General features: G+C 36.9%; 1 protein-coding gene across 1 annotated transcript; it reads left to right on the plus strand.

The window, feature by feature from the left end:
- The first annotated feature begins 11,853 nt into the window (after window positions 1-11,853).
- LOC131650491 (uncharacterized) lies at window positions 11,854-12,975 on the plus strand. Its single transcript, XM_058920197.1, has one exon. The coding sequence runs from the start codon at window positions 11,854-11,856 to the stop codon at window positions 12,973-12,975; it is 1,122 nt and encodes a 373-aa protein (XP_058776180.1).
- Window positions 12,976-19,337: the final 6,362 nt, after the last annotated feature.

The raw sequence follows: 19,337 nt of genomic DNA on the forward strand, positions 1-19,337 counted from the left end.
TTTTACCGGTCAGCAACTCTATCAGAAGAGAATGAAAAAGGCATTCGACAAAAAGGTCTGCCCTCGAACTTACAAAGAATGGGACCTCGTTCTCAAGAAAATCTTGCTACCCCGACTTGATGCCCGAGGAAAATGGACACCTAACTACGAAGGTCCATATGTCATAAAAACAGTGTTCTCAGGAGGAGCACTCGTCCTCACTACCATGGATGGGGACGAGCTACCACATCCAATCAACTCAGACGCAGTCAAGAAGTACTACGCCTAGCAAAGGCAAGATTCCAAACTATGAGCCCAAGAGAATTCGTAAAGGATAAGAAATCGAGCAATCATCAACTTCCAAAGTCAAAAGATTACTGGGGCCCTCGACAGCAAAAAGAGCAATAGCAATATTAATATCATTTCTATTTGTCATTTTTCTTCTGTACATTCGCCAATTCAAGGCAATAATCAATAAAAGTTTTTCCCTTTCACACCGTGTCTCTCGTCATTTCAATACCAAGTGCAAATAATGTTTTATTCCTCATAAACTTTAAACTTTGAACTTAAAACAAGAAACTTACAAATCATTAGACTAAAAAAGGGGGACGAAACCACGACATCTCCGGTAGTCAATACACGCCTGGTGATACGATAATCCCGAAAACACCGCAATATCCCAATATACTAACCATCAGACGATCTGGGTCAAGATCCGCAAACCTGCTCGAAAGATTTTAAACAAATCCAATGGGTGACAAAAGATAGTGCCTCAAAGTCATCATACATACATATTCACTTGCATAAACATTCATACACACCGCATTCGCACAAAAAAATTCATTATACAAATAACAAGGTCATGAGCATACGCATTTGCAAGACAATCTTTTATACAGGTAATTCGTCCGCATCAGGGCAAGTAATCCTTTTGGGGTTAACCCAACTACGATAGTGAGTAGTATGACCGACCGCGACGACTTACAATAGTAAGTAGGTCATACCATCTACGATAAACTCACTCAAACTGCGATAGTAAGTAGGTATGGCTAACCGCGACGACTTACAATGGTAAGTGGGCCACACCATCTACGGTAAGCTTACTCCAACTACGATAGTGAGCAGTATGACCGACCGCGACGACTTACGATAGTAAGTGGGTTATACCATCTACGACAAACTCACTCCAACTGCGATAGTAAGCAGGTATGGCTAATCGCGACGACTTACAATGGTAAGTGGGCCACACCATCTACGATAAGTTTACTCCAACTACGATAGTGAGCAGTATAACCGACCGCGATAACTTACGATAGTAAGTGGGTTATACCATCTATAACGAACTCACTCCAACTACGATAGCAAGGAGGTATGGCTAACTGCGATGACTTACTAGGGCTATGGTAAGTGAGCCACACCATGAACTTGTTCCAACTACGATAGTGAGCAGTATGACCGACCGTGACGACTTACGATAGTAAGTGGGTTATACCATCTACGACGAACTCACTCCAACTACGATAGCAAGGAGGTATGGCTAACTGCGATGACTTACTAGGGCTATGGTAAGTGAGCCACACCATGAACTTGTTCCAACTACGATAGTGAGCAGTATGACCGGCCGCGATGACTTACGATAGTAAGTGGGTCATACCATCTACGACAAGCTTACTCAAACTACGATAGGAAGTGGGTATACCAACCGCGACGACTTACTATGACTATAGTAAGTGAGTTACCCACAAACTGCAAACCCTTGCTAGAGCCATAGCAAGGTAACTACTTTAGCAAGGCGTTCTTCTCCACTACCAGGTACAAGGCAAATTCAAGGGGTCTTCCATTATTTAATAACTCTTCGATCAAATGACGTGAGAACTACGTATTCTCACGCCATTCAATCAAAGGTAATTAAATAGGGGTAGCTGTCATACCCTAAAATTTGCCTTCTATAGTTCAGTCACAATTATTCAAAAGCTCAGGAGATTCATCAAGTCATTCTCTAGAGCAAAGGTCTCCTAAAAACTAGGGTTTGAGGTTCTCTTAAGGAAATCAACAAAACAAGATCCATAACCAAACTCTCCATGGTCTATTATGATCCAAGAGACTCCTATGGGAAAAGTCAAGGCCCAACTCCAAAGGTTACCTGTTCAAACAATCCCAAGATCCACAGTCAACTGATCCAAACCTAAAGGTCAACTACAATCAAAGCATGGTTCAAACCTATGATCATTGGTCAAACATCAAGTATAGAGGTGCATATCCACCATTTGATCAAAGCTTGATCATGATTCCATTAATAGAAACTCAGATATGAACAAATACAAAAAAGGTTCAAATTAGGGTTTCTTTAGGAGAAAGTCAACTCAACTTTGACTAACCATAACTTCCACATGGAACATCAAAATTCCCCACTCAAAGCCTATTTTGAAGGAAATTGAATTCTCTACAACTTTGTCTCTCACAAGCCAGGACTAGAAATGCTTCATTTGAGAGGTATGATGCAAAAGATTACAGGTCCTTTTCAAGCATCCTTCAAAAGCAGTTTTTTGGAAAAGAGGATATGATCAAGATAAAAGCTCCAAATTGAAAATATGTTCCAAAGTGGCTTATAGAGAACATCTTGAGGTTTCCAAAAAGTCCTAGAACTCCCTCATAGCTTAAAAATTGAGTGAGATATGCTTGATCAAAGTTGGGTAATTTTTGGAGGCAAAATGTGAAATACAAGGGGTTTAAATTGGATTTCTCATAAATGGGCCTATGTTTTATGATCTAAACTTGATCCACAAGATATTTAGGCTACCCAAAATCATATGCCACGAAATTAAAATATATTATTTGATTTTTTAGGATTGTTATTTCATTTTAAATAATTTAATTAAGTGGAAAATCAAATATTTTGGTGGAAAATATATTTTTGATTGTTTCCAATCAATATTAATGGCAAAATATATTACAATTTTCATTACAATTGGATTGGGAAAGAATAAATCAACTTTGGCCAAGTTTAGTAACTTAAAGATCAAGAAATCAATCAAATTTGGAAGATTGGCAAAAGTGATTTTAGTGATCAATGGGCCTCCAATTCGTGACCTAATAGAAGGCTATAAGTAAGTGACGTTGTGCACATGAATAGGGGTTACAAAATCTGGGCAGAGCAAGTGCATTCAAGAACACAAAGTTCCTCACAAAACTCAAATTCGGTTTCAAGGATCTAGGGCTTTTCCAAAGGGTTTGAAGATTGCAAACGCTTCCTTGGAGAATTCTGAACGTGTTGGAATCATTACGCGTCATCAACAACCCAAGAATATTCTCCAATTAGCCAAGGTAGGTCGTTTTACGTTTTTGATCGATTAGCATCATTGTTGCATTTACATGTTGAATTGCTTGTGTATTATGTTTGATTTATATGTTGTGATCGTTTCTGGATGTTTGGATTGAGGTTTGCGTAACCTAAGTGTGTTTCGCCATTGATAGCCGAGTCAAGCTTTTTAGGGTTGTAATTGGGGCTTTCTGGTAGAGGCGAAATTAGGTTAAATTATAGGCATGGTTAGGTTCGTATGACTGAAACGAAGGGATTGGGAGTGGTGCGAAAAATTTCTATATGCATACGGTCCATTCGCTATTTTCCAGGTACACCAGCTACGAAAGAATTCGTAGCAAATCCATAGGTAATTTTGCAGTCTTTTTGCAGGCTCTTTGGGGACGATGATGATGTGTCGTCTCGTTACTGGACCATTCAAATTGCGCGCGCGTTTCCATGTTATGCTTTTTGCTTTTTATTATATTGTGGGGAAAGCGTTTCTTAAACGCGTGCTGGCTTTAGTTGGGTTGGTTAGTGGAGATAGTAATGAGGGGGAGGTCATGGGTTTGAGCCTCCCCCAAACATATATTTTTCTGAAATTTCCTTGTGTGATCACATGCGCCTCGTATCATAAGCCTCACCATAGTCCCTCAGATCTGAGTCATAGAACTCCACTAAGATCTAAATCCAACGCCCCTGATCAATTCCCTATAATATGAACCCTATTAACAACCTTATTGAATCAAAACCCTAAATAACTAAATAAATTTTAATTAACATATTTATTTTAATTAATTCTTTTAATATATTTATTTATATAATAATAATTATTTTCTATAAATAAACTAATATATAATATTTGTATTAAATTATAATTTGTTGTTCGTGCCGATTAAATCGATTAATCGCTATGGTCAACAATAATTTTAATTAAAATGCCATTTAATAAAAATGAAATTAATCTCTATTTGGTTAAACAGTTGCAACTACTTTATTAGTTGTGATGATTAACCGTTCTTTTTCTCTCGCTTCAATTTGTTATTCTTTTTAATCGAATCAATCGCTTACGAGGGGTAACAATACAAATAAATTCATAAAAATTATTAAAAAAATACTATTATTCGTTATTAGTGATAATCAAATCAATTGATTAAAATTGGTAACGATCAAATTATTAATCTTTTAACTATGGTAATTGAATCAATCGATTGTTGCAGTTAATAGTACAAATTAAAATCAGGGTTGTACGCCCAATCTTAAAACACTTTTCAAAACCACGAGTATCAAAATACGAATTACCACAACTACGATAGGCTACTCAAAAGCCTCCAAAACCATATCAAATCAAATTACAACTCTAAGGGCGTACAACCCTTCCCCGAACTACGTTGACTCTGATTCTCCCTAAGGAGATACGTAGGCACTTGGCAACAAGGCGAGCCCCCCCTCCTCCAAATCTTAATCATGTCAATAATTAAGCCTTTAACCCTATTAACAATTTGTTACCTTTCTTTATGTTTTTTGCCATAACCCTTATCTTTGCAATGTTAACCTTTAGGAAAGGGTTTTGGGTGCCTAACACATTCCCTTAATCCGAATATAGTATCTTACCCTAAATCTCTTAACCATTAAAGGTTTCCTATTTGCCTTGGCAGAATAGGTGGCGACTCTCTAAGTTATAATTTTTAGGCAGGTTGCTACAGTTGTCTAAGTGGAAAACCATTGTAATCAAGGTTGATTAGTGGATTAAATACTCAGTAGAGGTAAATCACTCTGTAAGGGATGGACTGGAGTAGTTTGATTAACAATGAACCAGGATATAAATAATTGTGTGATTATTTTTTATCTTCCATTTTTAGAAACAACCCTTATTCAATCCCCCCTTTCTAAGTGTTTTTCACTCATTCAGTGAGCTGTCCTGACATGATATTGCCTACATGACATCATATCCCCACCATACCAAGCAAGCAGATGTTTACATGCTAAAGGAAATGCCATAAAGACCCTCTGAGCGCATCACAATGGTAGCTCAGGTGTGTATGACTTACCAAGATGTCGATGTTTTCCTACTGAAGGTAACCCCTTCAGCCACCGCAATGGTAATATCTGTCATGTGTGCTTTACCACCTAGTAGCCCAGGTCTACTTCGATTCAAGCATACATCAATCACATCATCCAGCCACACAGGCAAACAACTTCCAAATGTTCAGCCGGAACAACGGGAAGCACAATCTGATCATCACATAGCATATCAAAATAATACATCAAACAGTTATTCAAATACTTGGAATTAACACATTCATGATCATATACAACATAGCATGTTCAAATACAATTTAAACAAGTCTCACACGACTAAGGAGGCATTCGGTTCTTTTATTCGGAACAAAACTGCTCTCGGGGTATTAGTTTCACAAAACTCCAGTCACAACACTTAACTGAATGTGCATTAGGTATATTGAAAAATGACATTCTAACATCGAGGATAATTTTCCTAGATAGTATGTCTTATAAGCTTTCCAACGGTATGAAGTACGCATCAATCAGACTTACGATGCAAAAGTTGTGAATTTCCGAAGTTTTGAAAAATCTGCCCAACAGTGATGTAACCGGTTACATGAATCATGTAACGGGTTACATGACCCAAAACTGCATTTTTCACCCTTTTTCACACATGTCACCGGTTACATCAACCATGTAATCGGTTACATCGCTGACAGAATCCAAAATTCTGCATTTTAAAGTTCCAAACTCCATTCCAATTTCACCCAAATCAATCCCAACATACCACAACATTCTAAATCATGTTTATACACTACTATAGAAGAATTCTAACAGGAAAGAGCATATATGATCAACATGTAAACATCAATTTCTCATTAAAACCCCATCTTCTCCAAATTCATGCAAACCCTATAAAACCCCAAGTCTCTAACTAGAGACTCACCTTGATTGACATAAAATTCTTAGTTTGATGATGAGATTAGAGATGATGCTGATTTCTCACACTCTTGATCTTTGTTCTTCCTCCAAGATTGTTGAAACTATGCACATGCATGTTGATGAAGAAGCTTGAGTTTGGACCAAAATGAATTTTCTTCTTCTTCCTCCATCTTTCACGTTTTCTTCTCTTCCTCTCTCTCAAAATTCTGATTTTGTTTCCATCCCCACATGCAAAGTCAAACAAACAAGTCTTAGGGGTGATATAAGAGGTGAAAGGTCTATAATACCCCTCCTTCACTTATTTAGTCAAATACTCCCCAAATCCAAATAGGTGACTTAGTACTAATTATCCTCTAATGACTTTATCAATTAAACTATGGATAGTCATTAGGTGATTATAATACCGGATATTACATTCTTCCCCCCTTAAATAGAATTCACCCTCGAATTCCTTACTATCACCATGAAAACAGGCTCTTGGCGTCTTCTTCCAACGAGGGGATGAATGTCCCTTACATTCCTCCTTTGGATAAACCTTACAACTCTATCTGAGTGTCGTTCCATCCAAGGAAACACAATCCACCAATACACTTGTACTCTAATGTTCCCGATTGAAAAACTTAAATCTCACACAACACATCACCCTTGATACTTTATGTTGATGTACCTGAAAAACGATCCTTCTGAGGTTTCCAATCTTTACTATTCCGCACTGAGTCTGTGTAGCATCAGAATTCCTGAAAATCCATTCTGGTTGGATACTCCTCATCCCCAAAGTTTACCGAGCTCTTCCTTGCCCAACACATACCACTGCTTTTCCATTTCTTTTCCCTTGGTTTCTTGCATTACCTCAATTTCATACACTTATGCTACACCGTCTCTCTCAAATGATGACATTTCATATTCCCTCCCAAACGAGTCCATACAGTGTCACTACATATGCTTGTTAAATTCCTTGGTCATGACTTCTAATTCTCAGATGCTTAAATTGACTTGCTCTAAGTCTAATCCCTTCGTCCAACACTTCTCACTTCGATCCTTCCATCAGTCCTAGACCACATAACTGGCACCATATTCCACAAGGGTGTACAACTCTGCAACTATATTCTCGATATCCAACATCTTCACACAAGGTCCTGTCGATGAAAGGTGAACTCTAATAGTCAACCCACAACGATCGTCTAAGTCTTCATGCACGCTTAATATGCACTAGACATAGCCATAATTAGTCCAAGTCAGATAAATCCTTTACTTGTCTTCACCATTCCAATGGTCACGACATCATGTCTAACCCTCGATGCCTACAAGCTCAACTGTTGGCACACAAACCTCTGATCACACAGGAACCACAGGGTCTCTTCTAAGTCGGTCCATCAACAATGCCTCTCAAGATTATGGCGGATCCTTGAGAGATACTGAGATGGACGAAACATTGCTTCGACAAGTTTCTCTTAGCAAATTCTCCACTCAAACACCATCATGCAAGTACTCTGCCCACACCTATTGCAGTCTTATCTAGTTCTTCTCACATCTGTTGCGCTACTCTGATCTTAACGAGTCACACACTTCTTGAAATCATGTGAATCACGCTAAGTCCATAATCTAATTAGTTCTAATACTATACCATGCTCAATTCTTAATAGCAACGTTTCCTTCTCGGCGTTCTTCCAATTATGGTACAGGCTAGAATCCCAAACACACTCATCGACAATTACTCCTCGAGATTGAGTAATTCCCAAAATCAAGTCACTAACTACTCTATCCTTCCGGGTTAGGTTCATTTGAACCCAACTTGGTCACACATTTTAGTTCCAGAATGTCTAAATCCGAATACTTAAAGAATATGAGTTCGTCTTTCCTTGCCGACTTCCCATTGCACAACTGCTACAGTACATCTTCCTAATCCTACTGCTTCATACCGTTGGTGTGACAACACCTCTAATAATTCATGTGACTTGACTGATACAAAATCCTTCACAGTTGTACTTCAATCATACAGTCATTTAACGCCTTTTCGTTTCTGAATCTGACACTAACTGACTACCTCAGCTGCATTCCCTTGAATTTCTCAGCACTTCTAAACTAATTCGCCTTACCAAGACCGAAGTTCACCACTCTTGAGGATCTACAGATACTTCTCTAGTTGTATCTCAAATAAGATAATACAAGATGCGCTTCATCTATTCTAACACTGATCACCCATGTTAAAGAATAGTCACACAATGTGTTGATCAGAACATGATGATTACACAAACGTCCCATCTCGTACACGGTCTTGATCACCCAAGGTATCCTCATAAGCATAGCATTAGAATATAATCCATCTCATTGTCACCCGCTCACATAATCCTCAATCATCGAGCGTGACACATGGATCCTTATGCCACCTACCTTATGAGAATTCGGGTTCATGTCTCACGAATACCAATCTGAATCCTACCTCGAGTTCCAAATTAATAATGTCCCACATCTGTCGGGAAAACAACTCGCACGCCTCGTGCATGATAGCGATACTGCGGTGTCATACCTGTCTGGTAGTACTAACATAGTGGTCTAACTCCGAGACCATGCACTCAAGTAACCTACCTAGTAGCGTATAACAATCTCCACCCATATCCTATATCCACGACCGACAATAATTGGACAGGTCCCCATTAAGATTATCACTCCTCAGATCCTTCTAGTTACACTCCTTAGGATGCTAAAACCTAAGAGTGTCACACGCTTAAGGTTTAATTCCTCTGAAAGCAACAAGCTAGATATGATTTGGTAAGAATCTAGTTTAAGTTCTTATGCCAGGTGTGCACTCAGTCACACAGGGCACACTCGAAGAATTCCCAAAGATAACTCCCACCATATAGGAATACCATGGTTACAACATCAATCACTTACTACGGTCAGCCAGCTTATACTGTAGATACCGTCCATTCAACTGTCTCCTAGCATAGTTATAGGACTCACACACGTCAGAATAAAAAGAAGATGCATCTTGTTGGCATAGGTAGTATATATCAATCCTTATAAGCTTTCCTTCAACCATGCAGTCCCATAACTGTACAACCTTAAGAGCCCTCTCATTCTGATGTGGCGACCACCCTTGCCTTCTTCGACCTCAGGTGTTACATGCGGTGCAACCACCCCTCACCTTCTTTGGCCCCGGGTGTTACATGCCCACCAGCTTCCGCATGGTTCTTCCTCGAACCACATCGTACTGGGAGAGGTCTGGCCCTAATACCATATGTAACGCCCCATACTGCGTTTGGGATGATCGACTGACCCCATAAACCAACACAAGTCTTTTCAGCATGCTTTGACCTCACTCACACGCTTTCTGGGAAACTTCCCAGAAGGTCACCCATCCCATAATTGCTCCAAGTCAAGCACGCTTAACTGTGAAGTTCTTATGGAACGAGCTAGCAAAAAGAAGATGCATCTTGTTGGTATATGTAGTACCCATCAATCCTTATAAGTTTTCCTTCAACCATGCAGTCCCATACCTGCACGACCTTAGGATTCCTCTCATTCCAATGTGGCGACCACCCTTGCCTTCTTCGGGCTCAAGTGTTACATGCGGTGCAACCACCTCTCGCCTTCTTTGGCCTCGGGTGTTACACTTATTAACTGATATAAGGTTTTTCCTTCACTTCTGTCATATTTACTTATTAAGGTTGGTATTATTAATATTTACTACTTGATTGGTTGGTATTATTATTATTATTACTAGTATAAGACCCGTGTGTCCGCACGGGTAAATTCATTCTTATCTTAGATCATTCAATAAGGTTAGATTGTTGGTGATATAATTATTATTATTATTATTATTATTATTATTATTATTATTATTATTATTATTATTATTATTATTATTATTATTATAATTATTATTATAAAATCACTAATAACTGAAAATATTTATAAAAAAAAATATATGTAGCAAATCACCAACATGAAAAATCCAACATGCAAATGAATGAGAATTTAGTAACTATCAAATATCAATAATAACCATAAATTATCGAGAATGATTTGGTTTTATGTATCAGTATTATTATTAATTGGAATCTCATTTCCTTCAAGAAAGACTCTTGCGTCTACATGGAAAAGTTCATCCAATAGAAATGTTAAATATTAAAATAAATATTTGTATATCCCTCAATACAAATAACACTATATCAAAATTTACATTATATGAAAGCTTATTTTTCTCTTTTTTTTCATTAAAAATAAAATTAAAGGTAGCGACTTTAATTAAAGGTGGTGACTCTATGATTAAACATAAATTTTAAAGTAGGTTGTTACAGCTGGCGACTTTGTTGGAGACTTTTTTTTTAAAAATTAAGTTTACCTAATTTAGTCTTTAAACTTTAGTTTTTTATTCATTTAATTTTGCTACTATTATTTTGGTTTTACCGTGTCCGTGTTACTTTAATTTTTTATGGTTCATATATTGTTATTATTATTTATTATCATCTAACTATATTTATTATTATTATTAATTATAAATTATTTATTATCATCTAATTATATTTATTATTACTATTAATTATTATTTCTACTAATAACATTTTTATACTATTGTTAATTATTGCTACAAACACTTATATTGTTATTATTAATTATTACTAACATATTTATATTATTATATTATTATATTATTATTGATTATTGTTACTAATATTTTTATATTATTATTGAGAAATACTTGCATGGATACGAACCTAATCCATATATTTAGGAACAACCAATAAGAATAGAGGGAATTTAAATTTATTTAAATTTTAATTTCGTTTTAAATTGCCAACATGGAGGGTGGTTGTGATAATGGAGGAGGGAGACAATTTTAGTTTTATTATTTAATTAATAAAAAAATATGATTTGTTGTGTGTAAATCCAAGTGTTATGACTGTGTCCATCTAAGTATTTTCCTTATTATTATTACTATCACACTGTAAAGGGTTTAATATACTTCACCCCTTGCCAATATAGCGAGATTCGGTTTGGACCCCTTGAATGTTTTTTTTTACCAACGCACCTTATAAAACCCAAAACATGGATTTACCACTCCTTGTTACCACACTTGTTGACTGGTCAATGTGACATTGAACACGGTGACGCTTTGTTATGGCTGAGTTGGAAAGTTTGAAAAGAATTTAGTGATCATGTTATGTTAACCCCCCCCCAAAACATACATTTCCAGATTAGGGTTTTTGACAAATTTGGAAACGAGAAGGAGAAGACAGACGAACGATGGCTGAAGACGGCGGCGAAACGGTGGAATCGGCTGAGGTAAGTGCTCATTTCTTGTTCTTCACCGGTACTGCGTGTTTTCTTTTGTCTTACATTACGTTTTGTTTGCAGTTGAATGTCAGGTTTGATTGTTTGTTTCACCATGGAGGAGAATTCATGAAGCCTCGCGACGGTGAGATGATTTACAGAGGCGGGGTTACGACGCTTATTACCGGGGTACACATTGAAACCTGGACTCAGAGTCACATTCAGAAGGTAGTAAGTGGGTGGGGTTATGGAGTTGGGTCGTTTAGGTTATGGACAAAAATTCTTGAAATAGATCCTAACTATTTCCAGATTAAGATTATTCTGATGCTTATCATTTAGCTGCGTTTTCCTCTTCGATGAGAGTAGATGGGAAATTGTTTGTTGAACACGATGTAGCTAAACACAATAGGAAACCTAGGTGTGTGAATGAAAGGGTAGAGTTAGAGGTAAGTGATGAAGAGACTGTAGAAGGGATGAATGACAGTCAGGATGAGAGGGCCACAACTCTTGATGATGGTTTTGGAGAGGTTGATGTTACTTTACCAGTTAGTGAGGGGCCTGTTGTAGCTGGTTTGTTGACTTATCCTAGTAAGAGTAAAGGTGACAGTGAAAATAAAGGTAAGGATGACGAATATATTAGTGAGGATTTACTAAGTTCTGATCCTGATGCCTCAGAGGAAGAAAAAGAGCCTAGGTTTGATAAGTTTAAGAATGAGGAGATTAATAAGGATTTCAAATTTAAATGGGGTATGGAGTTCAATAGCTTAGATGATTTTAGAGAGGCCATCCGTGAGTGGACAATATTAAATGGGAGGGAAATTACCTTTGTAAAAAATGAGAGTTATAGAGTGAGGGTTGAATGCAAGGCCAAATGTGGTTTTTTAATGCTTTGCTCTAAGGTGGGCCATAAGTACAGTTGTGCCATAAAGACTATAAAAGATACCCACACATGTGCTAGGGTTTTGGATGACAAAAGTGCAAGTTCTAAGTGGGTGGCTAAGGTTGTGGTAAAAAAGATGAGAACATCTGACAAGGTAAGGATATGTGACATAATCCAAGACATGAGGCAAAATTATTCTGTTGGGATCACTGTGTGTAGGGCATGGAAAGAAAAGTTGATTGCCAAAAAAATCATTGAAGGAGATGCAGACAAGGAGTATGCAAATTTGTGGAGGTATGCAGCTGAGTTGCATAGGGCCAATCCTGGAAACACTATGAAGATAAACATAGAGAGGCCTTTACCTACCATCCAACCAAGGTTTGGATCTTTTTATTTCTGTTTTGATGGATGTAAAAAAGGTTTTACAAATGGTTGTAGACCCTTCATTGGGGTAGATGGATGTCATTTGAAAACAAAGTATGGAGGTCAACTATTGATTTCTGTTGGAAGAGACCCAAATGATCAATACTTCCCTTTGGCCTTTGGAGTGGTGGAAACAGAAATAAGGAATCATGGAGGTGGTTTATACAACTGTTAATGGAAGATATTGGGCAAGACAAAAGAATTGTGTTCATCCCAGATCAACAAAAGGTAGAGTTTATTTATCCACCATTCTATGTCATTCTCTTTCAATCCTTGTTTCTAATGATTGTTTCTTCATTTGTTTCAGGGACTGGTTGCAGTTTTTGAAGAATTGTTTGAAAGAATTGAACATAGATTATGCTTGAGGCACTTATATGTGAATTTTAAGAAGTTTGGTGGAGGAGCATTGATAAGAGACTTGATGATGGGAGCAGCCAAGGAAACCTACCAACAAGCATGGACATTGAAGATGAATGAGTTGAAGGTTGTAGATCCAAAGGCTTGGGCATGGCTTATGGCAGTTCCTGCAAAGTCTTGGTGTAAGCACGCATTTTCATTATATCCTAAGTGTGATGTACTTATGAATAACATAGTTGAGTCATTCAATGCCACTATTTTCAATGCTAGAGATAAACCTATATTGACCATGTGCGAATGAATTAGAAAATTTCTGATGAGTAGGTGTAGTAATTCTACTTTAAAACTAGACAAGTGGCCACACAAAGTGATGCATATTCCCAGGAAAATATTAGACAATGAGGTAGCTATGAGTGGACATTGGTTGCCAACCTGGGTTATGGAATAGAAATTTCAGGTCACTCATGCTTATAACAGACAAGAGTTCATAGTTGACATTGCTAAAAAGAATTGCACATGTAATTTAGGGATCTAGTAGGTATTCCATGTAGACATGATGTTGTTGCATTAGGGTTTAGACAGCAGAACCCAGAGGACTTTGTTCATGAGTATTACACTAGAGATAGGTATGCCATGTGCTATGGAATTGCTATTAGTCTAATTAATGGCACTGACATGTGGCCTGAGGTTGAAAGTGAAGAACTGTTACCTCCTAATTACAAAAAGGGATCTGGAAGGCCTAGGAAGCTAAGGATAAGGGAAAGTGGATAAGAAGGAGCTAGAAGAAGTTTACCTGGTGTATCTTATAGATGCACTAGGTGTGACAAGGTGGGACACAATGTGAAGACATGCAAGAGCAAGAGACAAAATCAAAGTGCAATGAAAAGAAAGGTAATGTCACTAGTACTTGGATGTAACTGGTTTTGTATATAATGTAGTTTCTTTGATTATAATGTAACTGGTTTTTTAAATGTAGAAGAAAATGAGACCAAATGCAAGTGAAGAAGGTACTAACAATGCTGGAAGCCAGTCTGCTACAAACAATGAAGAAAATGAAGATACCAAGACTGATTCATTATTTGGAGATATAACTGATGACATGATAAGAAGCATACCAGACATCCATTCTCAGGCCTCAACAAGCAACAGTTTCAAGGGAAAGGGAAAGATGATTGACAAGCCAATTGTAAGGAGAAGGGTAAGTGAGAGGATAAAGGAGAACTGGTTCAAGAAACCTAAACCATTCACTGGTCCAGGTTCTCACCCTGAGCAACCTATTTATATGGACATTGAAGAAGAGGAACCTTCAAAGAATACTCCAAAGAAGGCATCCAAGATTACTCCAAAGAAGGCATCAAAGGGTACTCCAAAGAAGACTACTCCAAAGAAGGGAACTCCAACAAAGAAGACTTGAATTTACCTTATATTTTAATACTGTTTTTAGACCTTGTTGTTTATTTTGAGTAGCACATGTTTGGTGCAGTTATGTAATACTTATGCTTACTTCTAAGACATTTATAATTTGTAGTGTGTTTTGAATTATGCCCATGTTTTGATGTAATACTTTTTGCTAAGACATGCTTGCCATGTAATATATTCTGAATTATGCCCATGTTTTGGTGCACTTGTTATGTTAAAGTGTGAGTTTTAGTTCATTGAATCTTACAACACCTTTTATATTTCACTTTACTTAACATAAAGGTTTCATTGAGATAAAATACACAGGAATAATTGACATAAAACATAACTCATTTTATTGACATAAAATCAACAAGGTTTTACATCCAAATGTCACCCAAATACACAATGTCAAACAAGGAGATGTTAAACTAAGTAATACAATATGCCAATAACCAAAAAACAGAGAATCAATGTTGTCTTCTTCAGCCTCATATTAACACTTGTCTGACTTGCAATCATCTTAAACTTCTCAATTTTGTTTGTTGATGTCTCTAACTTCACTGCTAGTATATCACAACTTTTACATTCTGGTAGATTCATCCTATGCCCATTGATATGGTCTCTAATTTCATCATCCCACAAGAACAGTTCACATCTATTTCCAGACTACAAAACACAATGAAGAATTGTTTAATAATAAATTTTTTCCAGATAACATGAAATACATGAAATGAAATTGAACTTTCAACATGAAATTGAACAATTTTCCAGATAACAAAGAAGCATACTTACCCCGACATTGCGGCATTTCCATAACTTTCTATTGCGATTTTGAACCGTGTTGGCCACCCACATCTTCATTGGCCTGTCACAACCACATCTGGGTAAATCTGGAAATGAATTTACACTGCTACCATACGAGTTGTGTAATACGGTGAACTGACTTTATTTGAAATGTCGCGGATAGCAAGAGTCGCCACCGACTTTTATTTTATCCAATTGGAAAGGCTAAAAGAACAGGAAAAAACCTTTTTAAAGAAAATAGGGTTCGGGGGGTAATTTATGCAAAGGGAAGGTGTAAGGCACCCTTTGCATCTATGGTTATCCATGGGCCCTTAATTGCTTTGCTCGTTTTGAAAAGAAAGAAATGTAGAAGAAGTTAATACGGACTTTAGCTCGTAAATGAGCGTAGCCATTTTGAAGGTTTATGAGAAAGAATATGAAAATGTTTTTTTAGCCAGAGCAAGGCAATTAGGGGCAATTACCTTAATAATGTAGAAAATCAGTTCTTTTAGCCTTTCAGGGTGAAAGGGTCTATCCATGCCATAAGAGGGCAGGAAGCCTTTCATTTGGAGGTTGAAGGGTCGTCGCAATATCATTCGCCATAAGACTGTCCCATGCCATAGAGAGGCAGGTAGTCTAAGGGAATGATCAGAATATCCTTCCGTAGGCAACCAGAGGATACCTCAGCCTTCGTAGGCAACTTCCGAGGGACGAGGTCATATTTGGCGAATCGAAGGCAGCATCATTAGGGACTTATGACCTTTGCATAATCGAGGCAACATGGCTGAGGTATCCTCGTATTCGAGGGACATGGCTATTCTGCAAAAAAAAAACACAAGGCAACAGGCAACAAGGCAACAAGAGGGGTTACCAAAAAGTGTGCGTGGGTGCAACAATCACGTGATTAAATTCAATTATTTATCTTGTAATTAGTTATCCTAATTCAGTTCAAGGCTTGCACTCCCTAAGATTACTAACCACAACAGAAAGTATAAAGCAATTTAAGTGCCTTCAAGGCCAATCAATACAGATTAGAAGCAGATACATAAGAATATGGGGAAGGGAGTAAGAATCCAGCGGGTTTAGCAAGGATGAGTGCATTATTAATTCAGATGCAGGTATGGGTAACCCTAATAAAAAAAATATAACAATAAAGAGAAAAGAGTATAAAAGAAACTTAGCTTCGATTGATGAAGGTTGATAATCAGAGGCTTGCCTTGAGCATTGACTTTGATCCTCAGAGACTTGACAGAGAAATAATAGGAAGTGAGTGTAGAAGGAACTCATTGACAGGGGTAATCAAAGCCTAATTAAAATAAAATAAAATGGTAAAATAATATTTAAATAAGGAAAAGATCAGAGCTTAGCTTTTGATTTGATCTGATATGGTTGGCAGTCGGAGGTAGCCTTGAGGTTAACCTTCATAAAAGGCATGGCGCGTGGCTGAAGGATCTTTGATTAACCCTGAAAATTTGGCACAGGCCGACAACCCTAATTTATTGGAATAAATCAGGGTTAAAACAATTTGCCGAAAAAAAAAAAAAAGAAATTAATGTTTAAATAACCATTTAAAGGTTAAGAAATTCGAAAGTTCGAACAAATATAATAATTAACTAATTATCGGATTGAATCCTAATCATTTAATTAATTTAAAGGTGTGTGTAAAAATTCGAATGCTTAAAAGAAACACAAAAAAATTATTGGTAGAATTAAATAAAATCGAGTTCTCGATAAAATAAATAATTATAAAATTATTATATAGCAAAATACTTTATTTGAATAATCTAAAATAAATAACAAACTATAATAAAATAAATAAAAGAAAGAGAAAAAGAAAATAAGCAAAGAATTGGGTAATTAAAAATAATAAAAGAAAAAGTTAGAAAATACTTATCTGCGATTGAGTGTTGTTGGTCCTTGATGGTACACGGTGGAGCTGCACGTGCTGGCTCTTTGGATCTGTATTGATGGAGATCCCGTGTAGCAAGGCGAATGTGTATAGTGGTCTCTCGTATGAGTGTTGCGTGGGATCTGCAGTAAGAGGGTCTTTTGAAGAAGAAAATTAAAATAAATGGCGTGGGGCTGGATCGAACCGGCGTCCTCGCTGACAAAAGGTTAACCAATGAACATAATATAGTAAACCAAGCGATTCAAATTTTAAACAAAAACAGCCTTTGCGCGCCCAGGAGTCGTCTCCTCCATTTTTTCAAAATTTTTTTACCAGGCTTTTACCTACGGACAGGGTCGTTGGTATAGCCTATGGCTACGAATTCCTTGCGTCACTACATCCCTGCGATCAACAAATTGGTTATACAGTCCAAACAAACTCCAATTAAACATCCAGATTAACTAAAGGCTACCCTATGAACACGATAGAACTATTAATTTCTGCCAATTTTGTCTCTATTCAAGTTTCCCCAATTTGGAGCTTATAAATCCTAGTAATGGTGGATCCATCATTCGGCCACGAAAATTCAATCAAACTAAACAGACATCACCGAAACATCAAGGCAAACCGAAATATACGATCAAATTCAATTAAAATCGCGTGAATGTGTGGAATCGAAATTAAAAGAAAAGTGCAACAACCGTAGACGCGTTCTGCCGATTCTGGATGTCTCGAGTGAAAGCGATGGTCTGGGATGACTCAGAGAATACCAATGAGTCGATTGGAGGCCTTGAATTACCTTGAATCCCTCGAATCTTTGGTCTCCCCCTCTCACTTTTTGTTCACGTTTTGCTGAGTTTTTGTTTTTTTCTCCAGGATGCCGAATCCTTATGAAATTCGTCCTCTCGACTCTAGGATTATCGTATGTATATATAAGGTTGAATTAGGGCTTGAATCTTGAGTGGTTTGATGAAAACAAATATTGAAGAAAGATTTTATTGAATATGGCATGAAAATCTTCTATTTTAGTTTGATTTTATTTTCCACCTTTTGCACGTTTCCTTTGATCCCATACTGATTTGGGATTGATCATATATTTGGAAAATCAAATAACATCCATTACTATTAAACCATAATTTTATTTGATTTTAATTTGACTTCAAATCAAATATCAACAAAATAAAATCATGACAATAGATGAAAATTTATCCATGGGCCCCTTGGATGATTAAAATAATTTCCCATGGACTACTTCAAATATTTTTATTTCTTTACTTGATTTATTTATATTTTAAATGAATAAAAAATCCAAATAAAATAAAATAAAATAAATAAGTGCTATAAAAATAAATGAATAACCTTATGGGTCCTTATTTAGGTCACATTCCCACTTAGAATCCAAAACTTTAGGCCCATTAACCGAAAAGTTCAAAATTGGTCAATTAGAGTTTTATGCATTTCTTAAATTTTGTCCAATTTGCACCAATCATATCTCATTTAATATTTATCATATGGAGATGATCTAGGACTTTTTGAAAAGCCCAAGATGTCTTTTACAAGCCACTTTGGAACATATTTTGCATTTGAGGGTTTTATCTTGAAGATATGGCTTCTGGCAAAAAACAGCTTTTTGCGATCTTCAAGAAGGACCTGTAATGTTTTGGCTTATATCTCCCAAGTGGTGCATTTATAGACTTGGCATGTGAGAGATTAAATTGTAGAGAACTAAATTTCCTTCAGAATGAGCTTTGGATGGGAAATTTCTGATGTTCCATGTGAATGTTATGGCTGGTCAAAGTTGGGTTGACTTTCTCCTTAAAAACCATAATTTAGAAACTCCGGTTTGGAGTTTTTCTTGATGAATCATAATCAATCCTTGATCAAATGATGAACGATACTTCACAAAGAGGATGTTGACCAAAAATCAGAAGCTTTGACTGTGGTTTGACCATAGTTGACTTTTAGGTCAACCTAGTCGACTATTGATCGTTTGGGTCATTGGGTGAGCAATCTTTTGAATCAGAGTTTGAAAATTGACATGAGGATTCTCTGAAGCATATGAGAGGCCAAGGGTTCCATTTGAGGTCTTGTAACTTGATTTTACTTTG

The sequence above is a fragment of the Vicia villosa genome, linkage group LG2, assembly GCF_029867415.1.
Source record: "Vicia villosa cultivar HV-30 ecotype Madison, WI linkage group LG2, Vvil1.0, whole genome shotgun sequence".
Lineage (NCBI taxonomy): Eukaryota > Viridiplantae > Streptophyta > Magnoliopsida > Fabales > Fabaceae > Vicia > Vicia villosa.